Here is a 12,491-nt window from a genome sequence, read left to right as displayed (position 1 = left end):
AGGGAAGATCTCAAATCATGATAATGTGACTGTGCATGCTGCAGCACTCACAAATCTGGGCCAGCTGCTGAGTGCCCAGATAGCAAACAAATCTGTAAGGTTGCTGTAATGGTGGGAAGTTTGAGGATCCATTGTAAGTACCATTGCAAATTCAGCCACTGAAAGAGTGATTGTTAAATGAGGATCACCTGTCATAAGCTAATGCTAAAAATCCTGGGTCAATTTTAATCCTGGATTTAATACATATTGGAATTGTTTTGTTGCTGTTTTTACAAAAGGTAGTCATAAATAAATAGACACTGTACTGTCCATGTTCAGTCACCATTTTGTAATAAATTGAGTTATATAAGTAATATAAAAGGGCTAGCTTGGACTCAATTTGTTAGTGCCAATTTTGTTCCAGAAGTAATTAAAGCAACATCACATTAATTCAATTCTATTCTGCATCATCAAAACTCATCAAGTACTTGAAAAAATAATTTATAAAAATACTGGTTAAAAAACTTACCACTTTTTGCTCTATAGACTCAGATGAATCGTCTTCAGAATAAATACTTGTAGTGGAATCAATATATTGCAAAAGCGGTGTTCCAAGTGATCCATCAGTGTCCTCCTAGTTATAGGACATAAACACATATTCAACTGAATGCAATTGCCATTTACATAAAAACACCACCTTGGAAATGGAATATATTTAAACTTTTTTAAAAAGTTTCGTTTTTTCCCTTTACATGGTTTAAGTTTGGGATTCACAATTTAATTGAATTTGGATATATATTTACATATATTTACATATATTTACATATATATATATATATATATATATATATATATATATATATATATATATATATATATATGTATATATATATATAATATATATACACACACACACACACACACACACACATACATACATACATACATACATACATACATATATTTCCTAAAGCCCTCTCAAGGCCAACATATCAGTATCAAAGCTAATATTATAATATCGTATCTTAGCTCATCCTCACTATTACTACTGATTTACCTGCCCATGGGTATAAAGCATCTGTGATACCACCTGACTGATCCCTCTAATTTGCACATTAAGTAAACATTTCAAATGGTCAAAATACCCTCCAAATTGTATTCTACTGCTTATCTATATCAAATTGGCAATGATCTCTGCTGCTTACAAAGTTTGCTAAACCCTAGGGTGAGGATGTGCTAATCAACTTTTTAATCAAATTAAGCATTTAATCAAATGCCAACATCCTTTTTCTGATTTTTCTGATTTTGATTTATAACCAAGCATGCACCCTGAATAACAAATTCTTTTATCTTATATCATTAACAGCAAAATTATTGAAGTTTGTTAGCTATTTTAATTTCATACTGCTCACTTCAGAACTGAACTTGCTGTAACAAATTCATGACTGTAAAGATAAAAATTGACAACATAAATCATATTGTTTTACTAATTCTGCAGTTATACACTTTTCTCCAATACAATTTTCCAAAAATGCAAAAACTTGCATTTTATTCTTTTAAAATTATCAGCTGATTTAAACCAAGCAATAATTTTTAGAATGACTTCATAAAGAGAGTTATATCAGAAGCAGCATTAGTCTCAGAATATTGGTCTTGCTTCTCTTATTTTAGGAAATTGAGGAATTTGTGCTTCCTCAAAAAAAAAAAAAAAAACATTTCAACAATGTTGCAGGAAACGTACAATATAAATACTATTTCCTATTTCCTTAATCTACAAGAAAAATTTGAAAGAGGGACACCAAGAGCAAAGGTCTATAGAAAATTATCTTTTTATAAAAAACCAGCTGAAAATGCATTTCTTTTAACATAAATAAACAAATGAATTATAAATCTCTAACTCAATTTTAGAAAAGTATTTTTTGCTTCTATTTTTCTACATATATTTATAAATTCCATTAAGGCTATTATTGTTACTTAATTAAAACACTGGTATACAACCAAAATTTGTATCTGTTTTGATAGTTTCTTACCAAGTGTCTACATTAAATTCATTAATAATTTGTACTAAAATAATTCCATATAGCCTATAAATGTTTACCTTTTCCTGGATGTTCTCATCCACATTTGACAAGTGAGTGTTCTCATTTGGTAAATGCAAAGATACAGATACAGGACTCTCTTTACAAAAGACATGCCAGTTGGGAAATCTGTTAAATTAAAAAAAAAAAATCTAAAATACAAATGGACTGAGATGCATTCACAACAAAGATGGTGCTATGATAAAACAAGAACAGTGTATTATCATTGCTAAGGAATTTGTTCTTTTATCTTCAATTTATGTAGTTCTTTTGCTTTAAAAAAAACATTTACCAGTATGTTGGGGGAATCAGAATTTCAACTAAACAATAAAAATGTTAACTTCAAACTGAACCTGGTAGCAGCCATTTTTCTGTTTGCCACTGAGGAAGGGGAGGAAGAGGTTAGAATGCCTTACTAGACACAACAGAGTTTTCTTGGGAATACCAAAGTCATATCTACTGGCAACAAATAAGGTCGGGGAAAGAGTGCCTGGAGAGCCCGCCTATTAACCTAATTAGCCAACGTGACGTGTGACACTTGGGGATGGGGTTATTTCCTATTTTAATTATACTGAAACAGCAGGAAAAGTTTAGAGATGGTTTTCCTTTAGAGCTGTGTTGATATGATGTACTCAATAAAGAGGATCTTTGAGGAGGATTCTAGTCTGAGTTCTGATTTTCTTCGGTTCATTAGTCAGAACCATAAAATCAACTCTTCTACATCTTTCCCTGGGTCCTGAGTCCCAGCTGCCAACAACACCAGGATGATGGGGGAAAAAGGAAGATCAGAGATGAAAATGGGGAAAGTAGTCGCTAACACTAGTGCTGTCCCACGCGGGGCTGCACAGCCAGCAGGTCAGACCAGACAGACGATCCTCCCACTGACAACCAGGCCGAAGGTCCGTGTGGAAAGGACCAAAGGGCCAGCAACACAAGAGGGGGAAACTTGGCAAAGGGATGTGCACCCTTCACAGCCCATCAGAGGAATGGCTCATGGAGAGATTTGCCCACATGAAGATCCAAGGAGTAGAGCCAATGCGCCGACCTGGGGTGTCCGTGGTGACAGTGGCTTGACCAGTTCAGCTGCTTCTAACCCGCCAGAGCCCCAGCCTAACCACGGCAGCCCACTTCCCTTGCCAGCCAAGGTAATGAAGCCAAGCTGAAGGCAGAGTTCCCCACGGCAGCAGCAAGCAGCAAGTCCAGTGCAGCAACATCAGCCTCCCTCCGGATGGCACGGACATCTGCCATCGCTTTAGGTTCCCCTGGCTGTGGGCACCCCTTCCTCTGCTGCTGGAAGACCCGCCAACAATAAAGACCACATTTTTGTAAAGTTTTTTTATTTTATATTTACAATAATTCCATCTTTCATTTTAATAGTGTGTTGATTGGGTACATACATCTTGTGTTAACAATTACAATTAATATTTTTCTTACCAATACAACAATAATCGCATTTTCTTTATAACCATTACCTCTTATGTCTATTATCTTTATAACAATCTTAACTTTTTCTCTATATATTTATCTACTCCATTTTAACTTGTTTTGTTTTCCAACCATTGATAAAATAGATCCCATACTATTCAGTTTCTTCTTTTTCTTTAATTGCCAGTGTTAATCTATTCATCTCTGCACATTCAAATATTTTCTCAATCCAATTTTCCTCTGCCGGTATCTTATCACTTTTCCAATTCTGAGTAAATACAATCCTAGCTGCTGTTAATACATGAATAATTAAATATATTTTTCTTTGCTATAACATTCAGGTACCATCCCTAATAAAAATATTTCAGGTTTCAAATCTATATGAGAGAGTGAATGCCATATTGGAACAGTACCTCTGCTGTTTCAGCAACAGCCAAGAGGACAATTGGGTGGAGGTGCTGGCTGTGGCGGAGTTCACCTACAACAATGCCCAGCATGCATCCACTTGCGTGTCCCCGTTCTTTGCCAGTTACAGCTTCCATCCACAGCTCTTTTTGTTGGCTCCATCTGACTTCCCAGTTCCAGCCGTGGATATAATCCTTTAAGAGCTTAAAGCTGTGCATCAAGTGGTTTGAAACCAGCTGGAGAAAGTCAAGGAGAAACACAAATGATTCTCAGACCGGCATCATCAAGACAAGATGCTCCACCAGGGGAAAATAAATGAAATTTCAAAAGAAATTGTGTTGATGTTCCAAAGTATTAAAGACACCATGACAAAGAATTACAGGAACACAAGCATCTTCTATTGCATGGCATAAATGGAAAAATAGAAAATGCAACTGATAATGAATGAAGACCAAAAATTCCAGGAAAGAGAGGAGAGGAGACAAGAGAAAAAATGGAGGAAAAGATAGAACAGACAAACCAGCAAATAAAGCAAGATGATGAGAAGAAGATAATGAAGATAATACTGACTGAAGAAATAAACCAAGGGAAAAGTACTTTAAGAGGTTTAAAAAAGAATTGGATAAGCAGGAAGATATTTTTGAAAGGGAGGTAGGGGCTTGGGTAGATACACTGGAGGCTTGGCATCATAGGAGGATAGAGATAGGAGAAATGTTTAGACTGAACAGTGAAGATATAGATGTGGATAGACACAAAGATCCAAGAGAGGAATATGGGAGGCAAGCTAAAAAACAAATAAGAATTGAAGTATTAAAATGGACAAAAGAGATGATGGATAGAAAAGAAATATTTTTCTTTCTTTTTAATATAATGATGGCCTGATTAAAAACTAGAATAAAGGTAGAAATAAGAATACACGCTCTTATATAAAGTAATAGCTAGATGGAAAGATTAGAGGTTGAAAGATGGTATTATTAAGTTTGTTTAAATAATATGGTGATTGGCACTATAATAGTGCATTGAAACATTGAATAATTAAATAATAAAAGACTATATTGTAATATAAACATGTGTATTGACACTAGGATTAGTAATGGTGGCCTGACTAGAAGCCAGAATAGAGGTAGAAATAAGAAATAAAAGGAATATTAGCACATATATTTTTTGATATAATAGAATAAAAGCAGTAACTAGAGCAGAGGTCTCCAAACTTGGCAACTTTAAGACTTGTGGACTTCAACTCCCAGCTGGAGAATTCTGGGAGTTGAAGTCCACTAGTCTTAAAGTTGCCAAGTTTGGAGACCCCTGAACTAGAAGGAAAGATTAGAGGTTGAACGATGGCATTACTATGTAAGCTCAAATAATATTGTGATTGGAATTAAAATGGAACAATGAAATATTGAATAACGACTTTAAAACAAACAAGTACTAGGATTTCATACATTTGAATGTTAATATTATTATTGTCACTTGTCCTAAAATGAATGATACCCAAATGCCACACTGTTCATATATTGATGTTGATGTATATTTTAAAAATAAAAATCCAAAAAAATGGGGGGAAGAGAAGCTCAAGCGGTTGTTCACGGAGGAACCGGTCTTAAAACATCCAAACACCAAAGAACTGTTTGCCATTCAGGCAGACGCCAGTGAGGGCCATCCTGCTCCAGAGGAACAAAAAGGGAAACTTCCAACCATACACCTATACCTCCAGAAAACTCACCAACCTCGAATGAAGGTGGGAGATGTGGGAGAAGGAGGCACTATTAACCTGGCGGCACTTCCTAGAAGGGAGCCAAGTGCCGTTTGAAGTATGGACTGATCACAAAAATCTGGAAGCCCTTAGGACCCCTCAGAAGCATTCTCTCAAACAAGTCTGATGGGTGCAGTGCTTTAAACCAGTTCAACTTCTCGCTAAAATACATCCCCAGAGGGAAAAATCTCCTAGTGGATGCCCTATCCTGAAAGTTTAGTTTAGTTTACTTTGTCATTGCACTTTGTACAATGAAATTAAATACCATCTTCAACGTACATTATGAGTATGAAAATAAACACAAACACACATCCTTCACATTCTATACATTGAATTGAAAACCCCTGATATTGCATTGATATTACACTATACAGTAGAATTCAATAGAGTTGCTGCCCTGGGATAGAAGCTGTTTTTCAGCCTATTTGTCCTTGTTTTTATTATTCTGTACCATCTGCCAGATAGTAATAATTAAAAACAGGGTGCCCAGGATGAAATGGATCTTTGAGATTGTTTTGAACTTTCTTAAGGCAGCGGGAGCTATAAAGTTCTTCCAAAGAGGGGAGAGGGCAACCAATGATCTTCTGGGCAATGACATTAACCCTCCGGAGTGCTGTCCTGCCACTGTGCAATTGGCAAACCATACACAGGTGCAGTAAGTTAAGATACTCTCTATGATGCAGCGGTAGGTCACCAGCATTCATTTTTTGTTTTCTGAGAAGTCTTAGGCAGTATAATCTTTGCTGAGAACCCCAGGTCAGGTCCTCTTTTTAACATCCAGAAACTTAAAACTGGCCACTTGCTCCACTTGGTCACCATTGATAAGCAAGGGCTGGATGTCTGATCTGTTCCTTCTATAGTCTACTATAAGCTCCTTGGTCTTATTGGTGTTGAGGACCAGTATGCCCCAGTACAAGTGGTCAACACAATCACTCCCCCCCCTCAGAAGACAGCATAAGGTCACTACAAGGCAACAGACTCAGAGACGATCGAGCAAGCCAGGGTGAGAGCTAACCCAGAAGCTCAAAGATGAGCTATAAACTGACCCGCTTCAGGAATAACAAACAACTCTGAATCTCCTGGGACAGGTTGGCATAGAAAGATCCCAAATTATACATCCCCAGCACCTTCTGTGTCCAAGTTCTGCAAAGAAGCCACAATGTCAAGCACTTTGGGTTTCCAAAGGCATGGCATATGGTACAAAGACAATTTTGGTGGCCAGCAATGAAAAAAGACATTGAAAGCTATATAAAAAGCTGTGTGATATGTCCAGTGATGAAAAAGGGGCCTGGAAAGCCCCTCCCAAACTGATACAACAAGTAGCCAAGCCATCACAACCCTGGGAGAAAATAGCAATGGTCTTTATCGTGGATCTCCCAGAAAGTGGGGGAAACACCCTAATTTGGACAGTGATTGATTTTTTTTCCAAGCAGGCTCACTTCATCACCTGTTCCAGCCTCCCTTTAGCCCACAAACTAGTGAAGTTGTTCCCTCCATATGGACCCCCCAACCCAGAAGACTGGCATCCATGGTAACAGCCTGTCCAGCTCCTTGAACAGTGTCCTCCCTTCCAGAGGACCGTGGAGAGCCACTTGAAGGAACGCAGGGCCTGTGGAGTGACTTGGACCCTGATCGATGTGTGGCTGGTTCCTGCTCACTGAAAAGGGAGCAGGAACCATTGTAGAGAACGGGAGTGAAGCCGTGCCCACAGGACAATGCCGATACACAAGATCATCTTCCCCAATAATTTGGACAGCAGTGCCAGGGGAACAGTGTGATGTTGAACCAGACGGATGATCTCGGTGAGGCTTTCGCCCTGGTCTGGAGACAGAAAGACTTGGCACAGGGTTGTGTCGATGACAGCCCCCAGGTGAAGCAATCTGGCTGTAGGAGTAAGATGGCTTTTCCTGGTGTTGGTGGAAAAGCCGTGGTCCTGAAGGCAGCAAAGTGTAATTTGCAGGTCTCGATGGGCGGATGTGGTAATATATTTTATTAATCATTTTATCATTTTCTGTAAGGCCTTTGAAATACTAGCAGTAAGTCTAGGGAGATGTGGGCATTCTTGGTGGGGGTAGGAGTACCTTTGCTCATGAGTGTCTCATCCTGTTTGATTCTGCAAGTTTAGAAGGAATAGGAAAATGGGTGAAAGTTCAAGGTACACAGTTGTGCTTTCTCATGGGACTTTCCAAACTTTCCCATGAGACTTTCCGTGGCTGTATGATCTCATCCTAGCAAGGTAACATCTGGGACTTTCCAAGATTGTGTGTTCTCATGCTGGTGAAGTAATCTCCTGTTGAGGTCATTGTTTTCTGAATATGCAGACTGTATTTTTGCTTGTGTTTTTCTCAATAAATACTGCTACCTCAGTTCACTCAGGGCTGGCATTTTCTCAGAGACATTTCCTGTGTCTCATTTTCGAATGTCAGTCCACCATAGGCGGAGTGGGTGAAGGACGACTGTATCAAAATGTTGTCCAGTTAGCATTGGATCCTCAATGGAACGGACCAAAGCGAAGCCACCAATGCCGCTAGGATCTTTGTGAAGACCCTTGGAGCTGAAGAAAGCCTGAAGGGGAAGGCTCGATACTGGAAGTGATGGTGCTGGTAACAGAAATGGAGAAACCGGCGATGGTGAGGTCAAATGGGTATATGGAGATAGGCCTCCATAAGGTCAATGAAGGAGAGGAGATCGTAAAATAGAATGCAGGGTCTGCATTTTAAAGCGCCTGTATGGGATAAACTCATTCAAAAATTTGAGGTCAAGGATGGCTCGCCAACCCCTCGAGGTCTTAGGGACCACAAAAGTCGGGAATAAAATCCCCGTCCACATTGATATTCCGGGACAGGTTGAATGGCCCTTATGTCAACTAGGTGTTGGATGGCTTATTCCATAAGGACCCTTTTTGAACTGTTCCGCAAAATGGGACAGAACACAAAATTCTCTGGGGGTGGCGAGAGAAATTCCAACTGCAACCCTGACCGCACAGTGTTGAGTACCCAGGCATCCGTCGTTGACTCCTCCCATCTGGAGGCGAAGTAAGCTAACCGACCTCCAATGGGTGGAGAGAACAAGGGCTGTTTACTTGCAGAAGGTTGTTGTCTGCCGGGTGCATCTGGGCGTTGATCTTGTTGCTGGGAATACGCCCTGTGGCGGGTAAAAACAGGGGGTAGTCTCGGGCTGAAATGTTGGTGGATGGTATGAAGCAGGGCAATAGTCAGTTTTCTTTCCTGATGAGGAAAGAATCTTCCATTTGTCCCTGGTCTCGATGAGACGTGGCTCTAGTGCATCGCCAAAGAGCCTTTCACCTCTACAGGGAGCCGAAGCCAGTTTCCACTTCCGTCGCAACTCCACCTGCCAATTCTGAAGCCATAAGAGCCTTCTCACTGCCATCGAGGAGGCCATGGCTCTGGCTGCAAACTTGGCGGAGGTTGATCTGGGCAAGATTCTTCCATCTCTGAGAGGTTAGGGTCCCAGATCTCCCCCTCTTTCTGATCTGAACGAGGGGACTGTGCACAGAAGGGTCAGTGCAGTCGTCCTCCCCATAATCCTCCCATTCTAAGTGGGTGGAGAGGGCCCTATGCTCCTGGGGTGGATGAAATCCTCTCTGAAGGGGCAAGGGGCCCTGGGGTTGTGAAGGGAAAAGGGAGTGAGCCCCCCCTTTTTTAAAAAAACAAATTTTATTAATTTTTAAAAACAATACACAAACAAAACGTAGAATATAATAACAGGACATCTTTTCTGAAAAAACAAATAAAACATCTTATTTAAAGACAGGATAATTCCAAATTATCACATTTCCATACAAGCACAGTTTAATATGCATATTTATCTTATTTGTTCAACTTCTATCTTTTCCCAACTTCTCTTTATTTCTCCCTTTCCTTCTATTCAATTATATTTCTTTTGCCTTGAATTGTATATATTCATTGTATCCATCTGCCTTATTTACAATTTCGTTATTCTCTTCCAACATTCTTCTAGCGTTTTATTAATTCAAACATAGACAAACAAAACACAAAACATAAATACATAAAACTTCTTTTTGGAAAGCGGCTTACCCCGGGTTACATCTTTTTGTACAGACATAAATCCAATTCATGCTCACTTAATATACTATTTCATATCTTATTTAACATTCTATATTTTCTATATATTTTCTCTCTTCATTCACTCTCTTAATTCTATTTTATTTATTTCATCTCAGTTTAGATAATTATACTTGCATCTTTTGTCCGTTCTCTTTCAATTATCTATTTATCTTTTCTTTCTAATACAATACTTCTCCTGTAATCACTGGTTGAAGTATGACAACTTTTTATCTTTCCCCTAAATTTAACACTTAAAATAATACATACTTTCCATACTGATTCTGCTTAGTACATTCTAAGTATTACATTTTAGAATAATAAAACAAAAAGAGAGAGAATTAAGTTTATAAGATAGTAAAAACAATATTCCATAGAAAGTTAAACTCTATTATTAAATCTTAAACATTTTTATACATTCCCTTTAATGCATTATTAACTCATATAATATTTCAGTTTTCTAACTCGATTTCAAATACTAATATCTACAATACAATCTTATGTACTTTTGCAGAATCATTTTTAAAATTATAATTTACCCTTTGTCTCTGAAAAAAACCTGTTTTTTAACATCTTGTTTTAAACCTTTATGACTTCTCTTTCCTTTTTCCCTCCCTTTCTTATCAATTCTAGCCTTTTTGCCCCCCCCCCATCTCTCAAACTCCACTCTCTTAATGTTCCCTCTCTGTTGTATTTCTCTTTTCTGTTGCTTTCTGACATTGTATTGATTTTTCATCTTATTTTTCCCTTTCTTGGTTGCTTTTTTAAGTTCTGAATTCTCCATTTTCTTTTCCCCCTTTCTCTTTTCTTCCGCAAGTAAGATTGTCTGCCCATTAAAGATGGCTTCTCCTTCATCCCAGCCTTCTTGTTGTTGTATTTCTTGGTAGGTAAAAATCGCCATTTCTAAGAAGTGAAAAATAGATCCAGAACAGCCCTTGCCTTCTTGTTCCTCTTCTTTTAGCTTTTGAAATTCCATTTGTAATTCTTCAACAAATAATGCCATTTTTTTTATTAAGAACAACCCAAATGTTTTTAATCTTTCAAGAAATAAGTTCCCAAAAATCCCAAAGTCACAAAGTAATCCAAATCAGAACAAATGGTTTCATTTAGCATTTTCTTCTTTTTATATTTTCTCTTCCTGGGGTAGAGTTCAATTACACAGTTCCAAAGTAAATTTTTAGAAGTCTTATTGCCATTTATTTCTGGTCTTATAAATTCCAAGCAGTCTCCTTCAGTACAATCTTAAAATAAGTTCTTTACCTCTTCCCTCCCACTTATAGCAAAAAAGGTTTTAGTTTTTAATTCCAATGTTCAGAAATCTTTTATCCCCTTGGCTTTAACAAGTTCAGTTACCTTCTGTGCCCAAGCAGGTTTTCCCGATTTCCATCAGCTATTTCCATGGGGAGGGAGAGTGAGAGAAAATAACTTTCCCTTTCAATTTTCTTCCGCCGCTTTCCAGTCTTCTTAGGAAACAATGTATCATTCAAGCAATTAAAATTCCAGGCTGTTTAAAGGTTCCTTGTTGTCCCGGTTCAGCCAAAAACTTTCACTTTCTCCAACTTCCTCCTGCACAATCTTACCCGGCTGCAGGCTTCTTTGTGGTGGCCATTGCTGACTGCCGCTCCACCGCCTTGGGAAAAAGGAGTTTAGCCGGCTGAGGAGGGGGTTTGCGATACCCCCAAACCCCTAACCGGATCTCCTCTATCTTCGGTTGCCTCTAGGGGGCAACCATATCCTCCAGATCCAGCTGGATCGGAGGCACTTCGGCGGCGAGCGCAGCAGGAACCCCCACAGTTTGATGGACACTTCCCTTCCCTGATGTTAGCAATGTCGAGTCCTCAGCGTGGTAGGAGAATGGAGACCCACTCTCCTAAAGACACAGCTGCCCGGATCCCCAGGAGCTGTGTTTAAAGCTGTATTTGCTTTTGAAGAGTTTGAATGGTAGAATTATCACAGTGCTTTCAGAGACACAGCTTACTGACGAAAAGAAGCTGAGTCAAAGCTGGGGACACTCACAGGGACTGGCCTTTTATATACAAGAACTGACTCAGCTTAATGACATCATCAGGAGAAGTCTAACCCATCCTGGGCTCTCGCAGCAGCATGGAGGAGAAAGCCTGACTGAATGGGTAGACTCCCTTCAGGATGCTTGGGGGAAATGTAAAACGGGCACTAACAAAAGCCACATAGATGCAGAAGGAGCAGGCAGGCAAAAGGCGATTCCCCCCCCCCAGGCCATTTCACATAAGGGAGAAAGTTTAGCTCTCTACCAAATACCTAAAACTAAATTGCCCTGTAAAAAGCTGGGTCCTAAGTTTATAGAACCTTTCGCATTGAAAAGATTAACCCAGCCACAGTGGAGCTTTTTCCTGGTGCCTATTACCTTGTATTTTGATTTACCTTTGTGGGAATGTATGGGGGGGAGGGCTATTTGCTTTGCCTCTGCACCGAAGCCTTCAGCAAGAGATGCCTGAGAGTGGGCGTTGGTTCTTACCTGACACGCCATTTCTCTGGAGCCGTGAGGATCATCCAGAGAGTGGGAGGTGCTTCAGTCTGCGTCGTTGTAGGCTGAGCTTAATTACTGAGGATTGCTCCGCCCTTCACCACGTGGCTGCCTTGCAATCCCCAGTTTACGCGAAGTCGAGAGTGAAGAGAAGATCTTGCTCTCATCTTACTATGCTAAAGGGTTTATTGGCCGAAACAAGACCCCACCAGACGGAAAACTTAATAAGGGTGGGGCTGGATGATCCTCACGGCTCCAGAGAA

General features: G+C 39.4%; 1 protein-coding gene across 3 annotated transcripts in view; it reads right to left on the bottom strand.

Annotated features, from left to right (window-relative positions):
* SUCO (SUN domain containing ossification factor) overlaps nt 1-12,491 on the bottom strand; it is a 210,093-nt gene that overhangs the window by 182,906 nt on the left and 14,696 nt on the right. For all 3 annotated transcript variants that reach the window (XM_087962483.1, XM_087962484.1, XM_026681814.2), the window contains exons 2-3: nt 2,078-2,186; nt 509-613 (exon numbers count right to left, since the gene is read on the bottom strand). In XM_087962483.1, the coding sequence (XP_087818609.1) occupies nt 509-613; nt 2,078-2,186 (214 nt within the window). The remainder of the gene's footprint in view (nt 1-508; nt 614-2,077; nt 2,187-12,491) is intronic.

Source organism: Notechis scutatus, chromosome 3 (assembly GCF_049901735.1).
Source record: "Notechis scutatus isolate UNSWTSFEM ecotype Mainland chromosome 3, rNotScu1.2, whole genome shotgun sequence".
NCBI lineage: Eukaryota > Metazoa > Chordata > Lepidosauria > Squamata > Elapidae > Notechis > Notechis scutatus.
Note: the sequence above shows the minus strand (reverse complement) of the source record. Positions and strands in the feature narration are given on the sequence as shown.